The sequence below is a fragment of the Gigantopelta aegis genome, chromosome 9 (genome assembly GCF_016097555.1).
Source record: "Gigantopelta aegis isolate Gae_Host chromosome 9, Gae_host_genome, whole genome shotgun sequence".
Lineage (NCBI taxonomy): Eukaryota > Metazoa > Mollusca > Gastropoda > Neomphalida > Peltospiridae > Gigantopelta > Gigantopelta aegis.
The window spans coordinates 11,099,823-11,116,062 of record NC_054707.1 but is presented as its reverse complement, the minus strand read 5'-3'; the positions used below and the strand labels follow the sequence as shown (position 1 = coordinate 11,116,062).

Here is a 16,240-nt window from a genome sequence, read left to right as displayed (position 1 = left end):
GGTAGAAAGCTTATGGCAAATGCATTTTAAAAAATCCAAGATTGTTCTTCTTTTTAAAATTTCTGTCTGAAAACTGCATGGTGCACGTGAAACACCTTTTTTTATGATAACACGTTTCGTGTTTGATTAGGCTTTGGGGTGTATGAATTACTTCGTGCTCTGCCATATCTGCATGATAGCATATACATGAGACAAGTAGCGAGATGCCTGCAAGTAAGCCACTCCGTCACCCATCAACTGCAAGAGCGTTTCCATACCACTGTCCCAGCGAATGGGTTGCCCCTCTCACACGCAGTGTCCGTGTGGCCCCCAACTTCTTGTGACCAATATACTTTACTTTACAGCACCAACCTCGAATCACCATGACATCATTGTTATGATTCACTAAATGGCAAAACAATCAGCCGAGAAAAGAAAACAACACAACAAATATAACTGATTCAAAAAAAAAGTTTATTTATTTTATTAGTAAAACAACTAATTTCCAATCACACTTGCCTTATAAAAGAAACAATATTGCACGTTATATCATGTGAATGAACAACTACAGCTATGGATGAATAATACAGCCAGTAAAGGAACTCTGGGACAGAAAACTCAAGGATTTCTGATGCAGTGATAGTGCTCATGTAAGACGACCCCACCAAAATAGACGTGTCACCCCAACGTTAATTATAATAATTATTATAAATTTAACATAATTACATCATTAATAAATCCTTTTGGGTAAGGAAATATCAAGGTCTCAAACCTCGCTCCAGGTGTAATAAAACAATTATTATCGGCCTTAAAACAATGGTATGGCCAAATGGGAATATTTAACAATTATCATTGTATAATATCTTTCATATTATACAATGATAATTGTTAAATACATAGTAACAAATTTAATTAAACTGGGAAGTAATGCATGCGATCACAGTTCAGTAAAAACCGGACAGTAACTGTTGAAACTGGAATGGTCGGCATCCAGTAACAAAACAAGAAAAAGGCATTAGACGAATACGAGAAGAAGACGAAACAAAACAAAAACAAATTGGTTGTTACTAATTACATTGTTCATGCACCGTATGCAATTCACAATGAGGTTTTAATTTTAAAAATAAACACATGGATTTCAAGGACAGTCTTAAAAGGAACGTTTGAAATAAAATGAAAATACCCAGAAACAGATGCAGTTATACAGAGAATCTGATATATAAACACTCAAAATCAAATTGAATAAACTAATGAAAAACGAACATATTTCTGTTCAAACGTAATGATTTGTTTTTTGTTTGTTTATTTATTTACTTATTTTGTTTACTTGTTTATAGTGTATTTATATATTTTTAAAATCTTTTTACGTAAAAATAATTATCAAAAAATATAACCAGAAAAACAAGAAAAAATACAAGTAAATAAAAAATATGTATTATGAACGGAAATCTGTAGATGTAGGAAGATAAAGCATTCCTGCTTTTATAAGTAATTATAACTGCTTTGCAAATTCTATACTAGCATGTCAAGCAAAACTAATAAAAGAAAGCAATAATTAATTAAATAGAATATATATTAACTTTATAGTGTTAACAGCCAATACAAGCTGGAATTATATACTGACGTCCAAAAGAACTTTACATACATAAAATTTGAATAATTCAATAATCGAAAATAACCAATTTAGAAAGCACCTTACAAATACTTTGAATGTATCCCGAAATGCAGTCACGTTTAGATGCTGAACTCTTATGATACTTTCATATTCCACCATACCGTGTGTTGGTTTTCTATAATACAATTTCAAGCCTTTTAAAGTTTCTTTTGAACGTCAGTAGCGATCGTAGCGCCAAGAGCATCTTAAGTGCATTACTGCCACAACAACTTAAGATGATTTTAGTGCCGAGATCGCATCGTGGAACGGGATCCAGATCTCCCATTGATTATACAACTAATTTTTTTTTACTCTGTGCTCAAACTAAACAAAAACTTGTTTGGGGTTTTAGGTTAAGTAAAACTTTCATAATACTTGTGATTCCAGATCCTGCACAACAAAAATGTGACAACTTCTATTCACAGGGGTAATGGCGGTCACTATCACTACATAGGGGAGGAAGATGTCATCAGAGGTGATCTCCACACTCACACCTGTCAACTACACTAGTGTCGTTACTAAGTACAAAACAAGTTCTATCCCGTGAAGGCAACTGCTTATTGCTAGAGATATCGGCTGTAAGTACAAGTCCATAATTTGCTACAAGCTGGTTCAGTCCCAATATGGCGAGACACGGCTTATACATGACCCACAATCCACTAACTTGAATCACTTGGTCTAGTACACATTCTACAAGTGCAGCTCTAGTATTTTTTCCGTAACAGAGATCCAGATCTCACATATTTACTAGAATGGGCAGATCCACGAGTATCCACTATATATAAGATTATAGAATAGCATGGATGTCATGAAGAAGGCCAAATAAAAAGGTCACCTTTAACATTTTCTAGATGGCAATCTAGGACATGGGTGATAGAGAAGATTACATTTGAAGATGATATTTTTGTTAATTGGATACTAGTATACTAAAATTCACAACAACAAAAAAACAGACTTCAATTTATGAAATTATGGTTGTACAAGATATGTGTCTGGGCTAGAAAGCAAGAATGGCATGTGAACAATATTCCCCTGCATCACGGTCTAATTAACAATAATCACTTCCAAACACTGTCAATAATTATCAGCAGTACTAAGTAATTTGTTCTATATCATTTAAAAAAACAAGGTTCTCACAAAGACTGACTAATGGGATTATGTTGTCTGTCACAATGCTTGCTAAAGGTATGCTAACTTAAAAACAAACACCAAATCTTCAATGTGCTTTAAAAATTCCCTCATAACAGAACAGGCCTTGTGCTAATAAAACATTTGAAGTCCAGACTCAAATCTTTAATAATGTATGAAAACTTTAACATCACGGTAATGCATACAGATTTTATGCATTTGATATCATAAAATACTTGAATCTAGACTTGAAAGCTTTAAAAGCACAGGTCCTAAATATTCACAATATGTTTTTTTTTAATTCACTTTTATGACTGGACCCCCCCCCACCCCCCACCCCCCACCTCTGATAAATTGATTGTCTACAATGATACCTGTGATGTATGTCATGATAATATTTACAACAATGTCACTCAATTCTCCACAAGCTGTCACAAAAAATAAAAATCGATTTGGATCTGCCCAAACAGGATATCTAAATATGAAATATTTCAACAAAGATGGATTAGAACGAAACCTGCACCCATTTAAACATAGTAAACTGAGAGATGTGATGAACCGTAATTTTACTCCAGACTCCATTCGTACACATCTGTCAAGAGTCTGGACTCAAAACACAACCTGGACTGCACCAACCATCACTTTGTCTTGCTACGTAAATCTGTATTATCGCTGACCACCACTTTATGATCATCACTTCAAAATGAAGCAACTGTGCAACATGCAATAGCATCACTTTGTGGACACCAAATATTTTAGGCAATAAGGCCCTTATGATGTCTGATGATTCTGGAATTCCAAATTGGAATCCAACATTTCATAGTATGACGTTTGGCAACCAAGTGATGGTGTGATAGGGAACCCACCACATAAATGCCAAGTGACATAAGACTATTTTAGGCCATCACCAGGGTCTTACGATGTGTAATGATTTTGGAAGTCCAAACAGGAATCCAGCATTTCACTGTATGATGAATGGCCACCAAGTGATGGTGTGAAAGGGAATCCACCACACGAATGTTTAGTGGAGGTCGGCCATAAGTCGATAACAGTCCAAGCTCTGACAGCTTTACAAGCATGAGTCTGCACAGACGTAAAACAATTACCTCTGGCAATGGTTTCCAGCACATTATACATAAGAAGACTTTATGTGACATATCACTCAAAGATTTCTTATTACAGTGTTCACAGACATCTGCTTCTGGTCACAGCAGTGTCTTCCGGCGTCAAAATGAGAACACACAACTACGTTTGAAAAGACTAGTGATGAAAAGCATCAATGCAATGTCAAGTTACTAATACTGTGTGAGCGTCACAAGCAGTAACAAATCCAGTGGACCAACGAGATCGCCTCTTCTGCTTAATCAAATATCACAAGTCCATCTCACTGGGAGGAGCCATCTCTGTCTGCATCAACAGAACACGAGGATTCAAGCAATCTATGACAAGCTTATTTCTGCAGTTCTCTCTTAGGAATAAATGGATCTTAATGCACTGCTAACATATTTTTTTTTAATGTTAGTGGCTTGGTAACATGCTAAGTCATATTTAACAATTTATCATCTTAATTTTATGAACTTTTAAATAATCGTTTTTAATTTTTCTATTCATAAATAAAATTTGCACCAGTACCATTAAGCCTTTCATATTAGTAGTTTAATAACTGCCAGCATAGTTGAAATACATTTAAAGACTAAATATATTCACAAATTAATCCAATATTTCAAGTCTTTGGGGTTTGTTTTTTTGACAAACAGAAAGAGATAATAACTACAAAGTTTTCAGAACTGTAAGACTTGGTCATGTTTTACTTTCACTGTTTAAAACTGGCAACAAAGAAAAAAATCAATCAAATTTTTTTTTTTGAACAAACCTATACAAAACGATATGTTGCATTTATCTTCTTGAAGAAAAGCACATCAAGGCATGTGTAAGACTTCGCAGGCAGTTAAGGACCTACAAATATGGAAAGGCTCTTAGTGGTAAATGTGCGTACGGTACCAAAAACTGAGATCAGTTAAAGCTACAATTGATTGCTGTTGTATCGTATGTTGTACACATCTTCACCATGGTTGACAACCAGTTTAGGAACACGATCCTGGAAATCCTTCTTCACAACCGTAGAATGAATCTTCTTCACAACCGTAGAATGAATCCCGTGTCCATAGCGATGATGCTTGGATCCCAGGCAGGCAGGCAGCAGTTTATTGACACATGACAGGCCACCAGCCAGAGACGAAACATTAACAGAGATCCTGCTGGAGACTGGATTTGCCCATCAAGTCCATCGGTCAGTCAGTCCATAGGTCAGTCCATCAGTCAGTCTGTCCATTAGTTAGTAAACCTCACCCATTGGTCTAACCGCAGAGCCAAACACTATCACAACCATCATGTTTGAAAATCAAAATGAGCAAATATGAATATGTGCAAAATTGTTTCTAGAATAGAGGAGGCACACCATATAACATGACACACATATATATATATTTATATTGAAATTTTAATATTCAAATATATTATTTTTATGTAAATATCTTTCTTGAAGGAATGTATAATATAGCTATAAACAAATTTAATTATGTATGAATATATACACAGATATTTTAATATATTAGATCTATATAATATATATAAAGATATTATAAGTAGATTTTGCTGTGTGTGGTTTGCATACTTCCTGATGCTAGTTAATGACCAAGTAATATGCAGACTCACATAAATGCATAAACTTTTTAAAAGTAACTGAGTAATGGAAGACGATGTGTGCAATCTCACACTGAAGAATAACGATCCGTCAGTGTTTGAAGAATGGCGATTCGTCAGTGTTTGAATAGCGATTTGTCAGTTTTTGAAGAATAGCGATTCGTCAGTGTTTGAAGAATAGCGATTCGTCAGTGTTTGAAGAATAGCGATTCGTCAGTGTTTGAAGAATAGCGATCCGTCAGTGTTTGTTTGCACACATTTACACATAAAACCAGCTTCAAGCACCATGAATAAAGAGGGATTTTTTTATCAGCTAAGCCTTATAAATAACAGCAGATATCATGACAATCTACTGAGAAATTATCTTCTACTCACTATATAGGCATTGATTAAACTTATTATAACAATCTGCTATAATAAATGCTATTTACAGATCTTGTGTTTTGTTTAAATATTTTTGGTTAAAACACAAATATTTCACTTAATTATAAAGACACATTGTAAACTCTAAATTAATTTTTAAATGTATGTCTGTTTAATATTCTTTCATATGTAATCTCTTGACCATTTCTAAATAATTTAGTTTTCTTCCGATATATAATAAGATTTAATATTAGTATTTACACTTTAAGTATGAACCGTGTTTAATATCACGCATAAAGAGAACAGCTATATACCGGTAATGGAAGGTTAATATTTTGATTAGAAAACTCAAACTAATTTAGAAATTTGTTTTAAAATTTTGTTTATGCCCGACAGGTAGAGCCATGTTTATATGGTATCCATCTGTATAGAATACAAACATACAAGGGTTTTTATATCCAGATTAGTTACCTCATAAATGTACAATAAGACAAAACTTGGTTTTGGCAGCAACTTCAAACATACATGTACATATAAGACTTTTTGTACAGTTTGGCAGTTACAACATCCCAAAAAATTTCCATACTTTTTAAAATGTGGTTTTACCACTAAAATATAAAACCTATCAACAGACATAAAAAATAATATGAAGGATGCATTTAAATTTTTTTATAAAGATGCAAGACTTCAAATATGCCTTATATTATAACTGTTGAGGTCTCAACAAACCTAACACTTTTAGTTTGCTTTTATAAAGTTCTTATTATTGTCGTTATTATTATTATTAGTATTATTATTACTATTATGCAATTTAATATTCATCAAAAACTGACTGAGAAGCAATTGGATACACACATGGAGTAAATAAAACAGTGAAAGGGGAGACAACTGCTAGACTTTTTGTTTTTGAAATGGAAATATTTATCATTAATAATGGTATGTTCAAATAATCCTGAATGAAAAGTTATTTTTTGTTTCAGTAGACAGATAAATCAGCAATAACAGAAAAAACGTCTGCCAAATAAAAAGTCAGCAACATCAAGGATTTAGGTGCATGGCAACTGCATAGTTTTCAACATCTACCTGTACAGGTATGCAAACTGTGCTGTCTCCCACTGCTTAACTATCATAGTGCTAATAAACCCAGTAGGCCTATTACAAAGAAGAAGATTTATGTATTACAATGGTGAATCTGATCGAGAATTCTGCGAAAATAAATGTCTCGTCTACCATACACTTATTCAATGTCACCGAGTTTCATCCACATATGTCATCTCAGTGCATGATAAAATAATAATAATAATAATTATTTATTTATTTATTAATTAATCTTTTTTAAAAATCAAATTGTTTTTGTTTTTGTTTTTTTCACATGCATTGCGATGAACAGGTTAACTATAAACCAAGTTTCATAGATGCAGGACTTATTGTTTGTGAAAAATACATCTAAATACAAAACTTTAATGTTCAGTGAAAAGCAAATATATTTTAATTAAAAATGTTTAATTAGTTAATTTTTAATTTGTTTCACGCTGTGATGAACATATATAAGTGCAACTATAAACCAAGTTTCAGCTATGTAGAAATGTTGCCATTGCGGTCGGAAGAGTAATACCTACATGGTTATCTCACGTTTTTATTTTGTAAAGTGAGACTGGTTAGTGTACTAATAAACAGTGCAGGCCATAGGATTTCAAATTTCATGCGAAACACAGTTTCGGTTCCGTGCCTTGTGATCATGGGAACTGATCGGAAACTATTTTTAGGTTCCACTGAATAGTCGTACTCGATATAATAATCACAGGAAACGAAATTTCAGTTCTGTGTTTTTACCAACACGGTACCAACACGGTTCCAGAAACAATAGTTTTTATGAAATCTGAAGGCCTGCAGTGAAGGTTTCTTTTTAAGATGAGATTCCAATACATATGTGGATGTTTGTTTAATAGGTTAAAATACTTTTATATATGGAGATTTTTTTATAGGCCAATATATCCATACATATCTGGAGGTTTGTTTATAGGTCAAGATATCCATATGTACGCGGTTTGTTTATATGTCCATATACCCATACATATGTGTAGGTATGTTTATAGGTCAATATACCCATGCATATGTGTAGGTATGTTTATAGGTCAATTATCCATACATATATAAAAATCTGTTTATAGGTCAGATTACCCATATGTATATGGAAGTCTGTTTATAGGTCAGATTACCCATACATATATGGAAGTCTGTTTATAGGTCAGATTACCCATACATATATGGAAGTCTGTTTATAGGTCAGATTACCCATACATATATGGAAGTCTGTTTATAGGTCAGATTACCCATACATATATGGAAGTCTGTTTATAGGTCAGATTACCCATACATATATGGAAGTCTGTTTATAGGTCAGGTTACCCATACATATATGGAAGTCTGTTTATAGGTCAGGTTACCCATACATATATGGAAGTCTGTTTATAGGTCAGGTTACCCATACATATATGGAAGTCTGTTTATAGGTCAGGTTACCCATACATTTATGGAAGTCTGTTTATAGGTCAGGTTACCCATACATATATGCATGTGGTTTGTTTATTGGCCGAGATACCCATACACATGTGGAGGTTTGTTTATAGATCGATATACCCATAAACATACGGAAGTTTGTTTACAGGTCAAATTACCCATACATATGTGGTTCGTTTATAGGTCGAGATAGATAATCCATGTGGAGGTTTGTTTTTAGGTTGGATTACCCATACATATGGAAGGCATTTCTGCGTGATTGCGATGGAAAGAGAAGGCATGTTACAACTGGCTAGTGACCTAGTCATGACTGCTTCCTATGCTCCATACCTGCTGCTATGTAGGAAAATAAGCATAGAACTGCATAGCAAATCTGGTCAGCCTGAAATGAAAAATAAAACAACAATCAGAATGTACTGCTGGTATTCAATAAAACATGGAAAGTTAAGTTTCGTAACATTGTCTAGCTGTTAACAGATCAATATTGTAATGACAGTTTACGTCAATAAAACGTTTACTTCAAGCAAAAAGAATCTGATTTACATCTATCACAATAATTGGATGTTTGGAAGTTATTTAATAAATGTGTGAAGAAGATTGTCGGTTTATTTCACACAAAAGTGAAAGTATATATTCACATGCTTCCAAATTAAATGTTATGAAACTACAAATACACTTCCAGCATAAAACTAGATGAGCAAGGTTGATAATCAAATTACTTTGTCTTAATCATGAGATACTCAAAATTTTACAGTACTCATTACTGTGACAATGGATCTTCAATACTCAAAATTTTACAGTACTCATTACTGTGACAATGGATCTTCAATACTCAAAATTTTCTAATACTCATTACCAAGACAATACTAAAAAAAAAAAATATTTATCACTATGACAATGGATCACATCAAATTATAAGGAATAAAATTAACATTTTATCTATACCTGTTGCTACAAATATGTTTCGCAAAATACTGCAAATCATAATATATTAGCTTTTTACTGCATTTAGCAAGCAGAGTTCCAATAATTATATTCTAAATGTATGATAAACATAAAAAGTACTGTATACATGCTTGTATTCCTACTGGTTTATGCAACACCATCAATGTACACAAACTTATATAATTGTGCTCTGCTAGTAAGCTAACACTATACCAGTATTTGTTAACTTCTAAATCATCTAAACTTCAGGCTTTTTTTCACTACTAGCATTAGATGACTACATCTTTCATCTATGTAACATGTTAGTGAACCCGTTAGATGTGATTTAGTAAATGTTTCTAACTCCAAATTAAAAATGGCAATGAACAACCGTTTCACACGACTTTGCTATGAAGGAAGGAAGGAAATGTTTTATTTAATGACACACTCAACATATTTTATTTACAGTTATATGGTGTCAGACGTATGGTTAAGGACCACAGATATTGAGAGAGGAAATCCGCCGTCGCCACTTCATGGGCTACTCTTTTCGATTAGCAGCAAAGGATCTTTTATATGCACCATCCCACAGACAGGATAGTACATACCACAGCCTTTGATATACCAGTTGTGGAGCACTGGCTGGAACGAGAAATAGCCCAATGGGTCCACTGACAGTTGCTACAAAGTCTTTAAAATGAAGTGGATTATTTTGAGATTTTCATCACTGCACAAGAACAATTTACAAATGGATCTCAGATATAGAATTTGTTACAACTCCTGAGGTTTTTCATCTCTGCTAACTGAAATGTGGAGGGTTTTTTGGGGGTTTATTTTATTGTTGTTGTTGTTGTTTGGGGGAGGGTTAAAGTGAGGGGAAAAAACCCATTCTGCCATGAATGTATTACTTTTACAAAGTTGTTGCTTGTGCAAATGTGTCCAATTCTGTAAGAACAAGACAGATAAACTAGCAGATTAAGGAAGTATTCAACATTTCCCACTTGAATCAATTTAAGTGATAATTTCTACAAGTAAATCAATAGAAATCTTTGAGATAACTTGCTGATAATATTTTTTACCATTTCTATGTTGGACCACTTGGAAATAAGTTGAGACAACATTATATATATATATATATTTACAGATAGATTCTGATAAAAAAAAAAATTCTACAAATTCTACTCATTTCTAATTTGCTCATGCATACATTAGTGAAAAAAGCACAACACAGTGTATGGTAATCCATTTTCTTTCCATGTCTTAATTGTTCACAGTAAAATGTAAAAGTATTTTTCAAAACTTGAAATTTATCACATTATTTAACCTACATTTTATCATAACAGTCTTTATGGTTTTCTTCTGCTTAAAAAGCCACAAGGAATTTGCTGCTGCCAACAACACAAATATCAGTGTCAACTATCTCAAGAGTTTCTTCTACTAAAAAGTGTTTTCGATGAGAAGCACAAACTTCAAATAATCAAACAAGAATTCCAGGAAATCAAATGTTTCACTTAATTCGATATATTAAATAATAATAATAATAAATATTCTAAAAGTGGGGTTGGGGGCGATTTAATAGGGAATATATAATGCATGATTAATCTAGTTTACAATATTAAAAAAACATATATTAAAATTTTCTTTTTTCTTTCTTTTTCTCTTAACATGTATGGGGCTAAACACATACAGGTACAACAATGACCCCAGTATCACTCATCTAGGATTTAAAATGTGTGAGAAGCCGAGTTTATTGCAATACTTTAACATACAGTTAAATATACTGACACCATAACCATTGCTGGCTTTATACAAAATATCTCCAGTGTCTCGGATTTTCATTTATGCAACACAATAAAATCGGCTGAGCTTAAATTTATTTTAATATCTTCTCACAATTCCAACCCAATCCATGTTGTTTATTCACCATTTGTTTATTAGTGTAATGGTTAGAGTAAATAATACATTTCAGCAACCAAAGGCAAAAACAACAAACTTAATTATAGTTACTATTTTGTTTGTGCTTTGTTATTGTTTCTATTATTACACTACAAGTTGATATTAGTAAAAACTATAGCTGTTTTTGTTTTGTTTTTTTAATGGAGTTTTGTGTGCAATGTTACAGTGTGTTAATATCTAACTCAAAGTGGAAGAGGTATTTGTTAAAATGTTATATGTTTGTGTAATGTTTACAACTTTCATAGAACAATTAAAAACATGTAACTGTATAACAAGCCAATTCAAGCCAATCAATATATTGTTTGCAAAATCAAAACAGCAAAATAATTAATTGCCATGTTCAATGGTTGTTTCATCTCTTTCTTTTTTGTACCACTAATTTTCCATTAGACAAGCTTGTTTCTCTAAACCATAACAGCATGCATTTATCAATGTCAAAACAGTAATGATAAAACAAAACTTCTTTTTTTGTTGTTGTTCTTGTTTCTTTTAACAAGACTTCAGAAAATTGCACCAATAATAGTTCACCGATTACAAATGAGTTATGCAAAATAACATCGTTCACATCAGATGTTTTATATATATATATATATATATATATATATATATATAAATGGGCAACACAAATTTTTCATTTTCAAAGGAAGTTTTCACATTATACAGGCCAAAATATGTGTGTCAGGAAAAATAGAAATGCAAAGGAACATTATGGGATATCTACATATTTAGCAAATAGCAGCAAAACAACAACAGTTACTGTATTAAGTTCAAATGTTATCAGCTAAGTGTTAGATATCAAGCGGAAATCATACAATGGATTTTTGGTTAAAAAAGCTTATATTATAGTATAATGTGCAAAACGCGTAAGAGCAAAATGCAGTTTAATACTCAAAAAGTTACTACTAACATTTAAGAACTATTTCAGGTACTAAAATTGACAACTAGTGGAAATGCTTTCAAGTAGATGCTAGTAAATTAATTTGCAACTACATGAAGAAATGAACGGCTGAAACAGAAATACATGAAGACACAAACTAAATGCAGTGAAGACATGCAAAGCTGTACAAAGCAGATGGTTGTGGCAATGGTCTAGAGAAATGAATTGTCTCTTGTTTATCTGTACTGCGCAAAATATTCAGATTGTCCAAATACTGTTAAACAGATGACACATATCGTTACTGCTAAAAAGGAATTCTTATCATACTGCCCAAATGGTAAATAAGTATTTATTGAGCCTGTGTTATACTTTGGTTGTGAGCAGCATCAGCATCTGCAACAGATGCTCTCAAATGATGGACAATATCGTACCTCCAATGTCCTCATTTTTATTTTTGTTTCTATGGACTTACAGTAACAGAAATAAGCAAAAAAATTTACTATTCTACCGGACAAATACATCTAGAAATCTATTTGTCCGCCAATATTTTCACCTGTCCAAATAAACAGATTGTTTTATTCAAGTACTAGGATGATGTTTGTGATTGCTCAAAATGAAACTGCACTGATGTTTTTTTACTTGTCCACTGGACAATCACCAAGGCACATTTTGCTTGTCCAAATAAGATTTTCACTTGTAGGGACAAACAGACATGTGCTTATCTCGAACACTGACTTAAGCATTTTTCCTGCCCCAACCAGTGCCCCACTGTTAGTACATCAAAGGCTGTGGTATGTACTGTCCTGTCTATGGGAACATGCATAAAGAAGTTCAGACATTTCGCACTGTGCAGTGATATACACTTCCAAACATATCTAACTATATCCCAGGGGCCTCGTTCCACGAAACGATCTTAGCACTAAGATCACCTCATGTGTATACAGTAGTTGTACACTTAGGGGCCTAATTCACAAAGGTCTCTTAGGCTCTGCTAGATAATAAAGAATAGCACTGATGGAAGTTGAACAATTTTCCATTCTTGATGAGGACAGCATCTGATGTTCAATGTGCATATATTAATTCAAAATGCTTTCTACAACCAAAGTATAAATCAGGATTTAGCTCGTTTACCCAAGTTTTCACCTATATATATATATATATATATATAGCCAAGCATTAAAATAACTGATATGTTAACTCTGATCCTTTTGATGCTGAAACCAAAAGGTTCTGTCACATTTTCTCATTTTGATCTTTAACAACCGTACCAGAAACCTGTGTAACAAACACAAATTAACATTTACAGCAATCACTGTATTGTGATGGCACAGTAGCAACAGTTGCAATTGAATTAACTGATTTTGTAAATGTATACAAACTGTGTCTTAAAAAAGCAGTAACAGCTGTATTTGTTCTAATTGTTTTAAAAAAACATCACGGATGTCATCATATAGTTTAAAAATCATATAGTTTGTCATCATATAGTTTGTCATCATAACGTTAAACTGATTTTGTAAATGTATATAAAATTGTTTCTTAAGAAAGCAATTCATTCTCTGCCCATGATTTATGCTGAAGCTGTCCGTGTAGAACCAAGACTGACGCAGGTCACACGAGTCATGCTGTGCTCCATCAGGTGTTAGTTCAAAATGAGATGCAAGCTAAACTCAAAAGGTTAGGACAAATGCATACTGTTTCCGTTTTCATCCTTTTTTTTTCTCATGTATCCTACTTTAGCCCATCGGACGGTAATTATTCGGTGAAGCATAAGGGCGGCCTCGTTGCTCTACCAAAACAAGTTGGAACCAATGTCATAAACCAAAAATATATTTCACCCCTTCATAATGTATACAGGAAAATTAAAACACATAAAAGATGGCTGCTTTGGTGATATTTTCATTAAAATAGTTTTGAAAAATACATACTGGTAATAATGATTACAGATAATAAAACAAAAATAAATAATATTAAACAAAAATACATGTATTAATATATTTTGTTTTTGTAGATGGAAAAGACTGAAAATGTTTTGCCCGTCTGTAAAGCTCTGAGTAACTGGAACTATCAGCAGTTGGCCCAGTCTGTATAAGATATGCTGAGGGGATAGGTTATTCAACAGGTTTGGTACAAGATGTTTTGTGAAGCGTGGCAAGTGATTCTGAAATCTAATGGGGTGGGATTGATCTCGGTCCGAAATCACTAGCCTGAGCTGACTGGGTCATAGGATCAAACCTTAGCTGACCCACTGGTTGTTTCCTGTCCCAACCAGTTCCCCACGATTAGTATATCAAAGGCTGTGGCATGTGCTGTCCTGTCTGTGAGACAGTGTATATGAAAGATCTCTTGCTACTAATGGCAAAATGTTGCAGGGGTCCTCTGAAGACTATATATCAGAATTACCAAATGTTTGACAACCAATAGCTGATGATTTATTAATCCATGTGCTTTAGTGGTGTCGTTAAACAAAACAAACTCGAACTTTCTGAAATCTGACTACAGCCAGCTGTGGGTAATGAACACACATGCATCCTGAATTCCATGTAGCTTGTTTATGGGTGTGACACATTGATATATCAAGGCAAACAAAACAACAATAATTTTATTTTTTTAGAAAGAAAAAAAGTGTGGTATGACACCATAAACTAAAAAGGCAAAAAAAAAAAAAATGTGTTCAATCTTGTGCATCCCAGCCAAGCAAACAGTAGTAGGGGAGTGATGATATCCTTGTGGGTGTTTAAGACTCTACTGTTTTGGACTTAATGCCACATTAGGTACCGGTAATAGTTTCCAATGTTTCAGTGGACAGTTCAACAGATCAACAGACTATGGAATGCTCAGACATTTCGGTCGGCTCCGATGAACACCGAAGTCAAATCGTCTTTAAAGCCTAAGTGTAGACTGGGCCCAATTATGTAAACAAGTCTTTATACAAACAATTACCCATATATTATTAATAGAAATTATTATTAGTAAGCCAACAAGCCAAGACATAAAACCCATCCATGACAATAATACTGAATATAAAACAAAACAAAAAACTTCTCACATAGTTATTAAGTAAACTGCACCAAAGCCATCTACAGTTTACTGAAGAATACAACACCGAGATAATCAAACAAGAAGAAATAAATACAAGTGTACAGAAATGTTGGTCGTGCACAGGTAGACACACAAAGACAACCTGACGAAACCGAATCCAAAGTAAGAACACTAAAAGGCGGACTCTGCAGCACAATGCATCTACTGCAACACAAGAGCCGATGATGGTACAGAAAAACATCGGACACAAATTATGGTGAGACACAACAAAGGCGAAGATGTAAAAAAAAGAAAAAAAAACCCCCAACTAATAATAATTTATAGAGAAACTTACCATACTGGACTTGTACTTGTGCTGTACTATTTGTTTAGTTTTGGAATCTACAACAGACAAAACAAATCAGATGTCTTATACAAATACAGGATGTCTGTACAGATATACAAATACAGGATGTCTGTACAGGTATATAAAGCTGGAATATAATTACATGTAGACAGTACACATACACATAAACTTATACCATAAATGGCAAAACAATATTGTTACAAATCATAAATATTTCTACTTTTGTCAAATTAATTCTACACATTACAGAATCCCATTTGATCTATCTAGTACTGATTACTCTTCAATGAAACGTGAAATATTGAACACAATGTGCAAATTCTGTGTTTGTTGTGTGCTGTTTGCAAGACACTAGTTAGATGGCAAAACAAGACCTTGATCAATTACAGCCAATGTTTTAAAATACAGCTCAACTAAAAAGAACATTTTATAAATAAACATCACATAATAAATTCATATTCATATTTTTTTAATAATAGTATACTGTCTTGTATAAAAGTTTTTTGAAAATATATGGTACATTAGATATAGAAAACCATGCAGCATAAAGTACCATGGTAATGTTTATAAAATTGTGTTGTTCAGTACTTAAATCTAATATTTTAGATAACTTAACTCTGTGATGAGATCATGTCTTGCAAACATAATAAAAGAAAAATAGTGAAAGATTTGAAATACACTCATCAGAAGAATTAAGGAAACACTTTATATTTTTATATCAAATTTTGGGAAAGGTTATCGCTTCAGATTT

The 16,240-nt window shown here is 33.1% G+C and overlaps 1 protein-coding gene across 5 annotated transcripts in view; it reads right to left on the bottom strand.

The window, feature by feature from the left end:
* Nucleotides 1-434: 434 nt before the first annotated feature.
* The window catches only part of LOC121380602 (MAP kinase-activating death domain protein-like), a 92,781-nt gene continuing 76,975 nt past the window's right edge, over nucleotides 435-16,240 (bottom strand). For 2 of the 5 annotated variants that reach the window (XM_041509490.1, XM_041509492.1), the window contains exons 30-32: nucleotides 15,478-15,524; nucleotides 13,797-13,890; nucleotides 435-8,729 (exon numbers count right to left, since the gene is read on the bottom strand). In XM_041509490.1, coding sequence (XP_041365424.1) covers nucleotides 8,725-8,729; nucleotides 13,797-13,890; nucleotides 15,478-15,524 — 146 coding nt within the window. In that variant the 3' untranslated portion in view covers nucleotides 435-8,724. The remainder of the gene's footprint in view (nucleotides 8,730-13,796; nucleotides 13,891-15,477; nucleotides 15,525-16,240) is intronic. The other 3 variants (XM_041509493.1, XM_041509491.1, XR_005958964.1) reach the window with 2 other exon arrangements.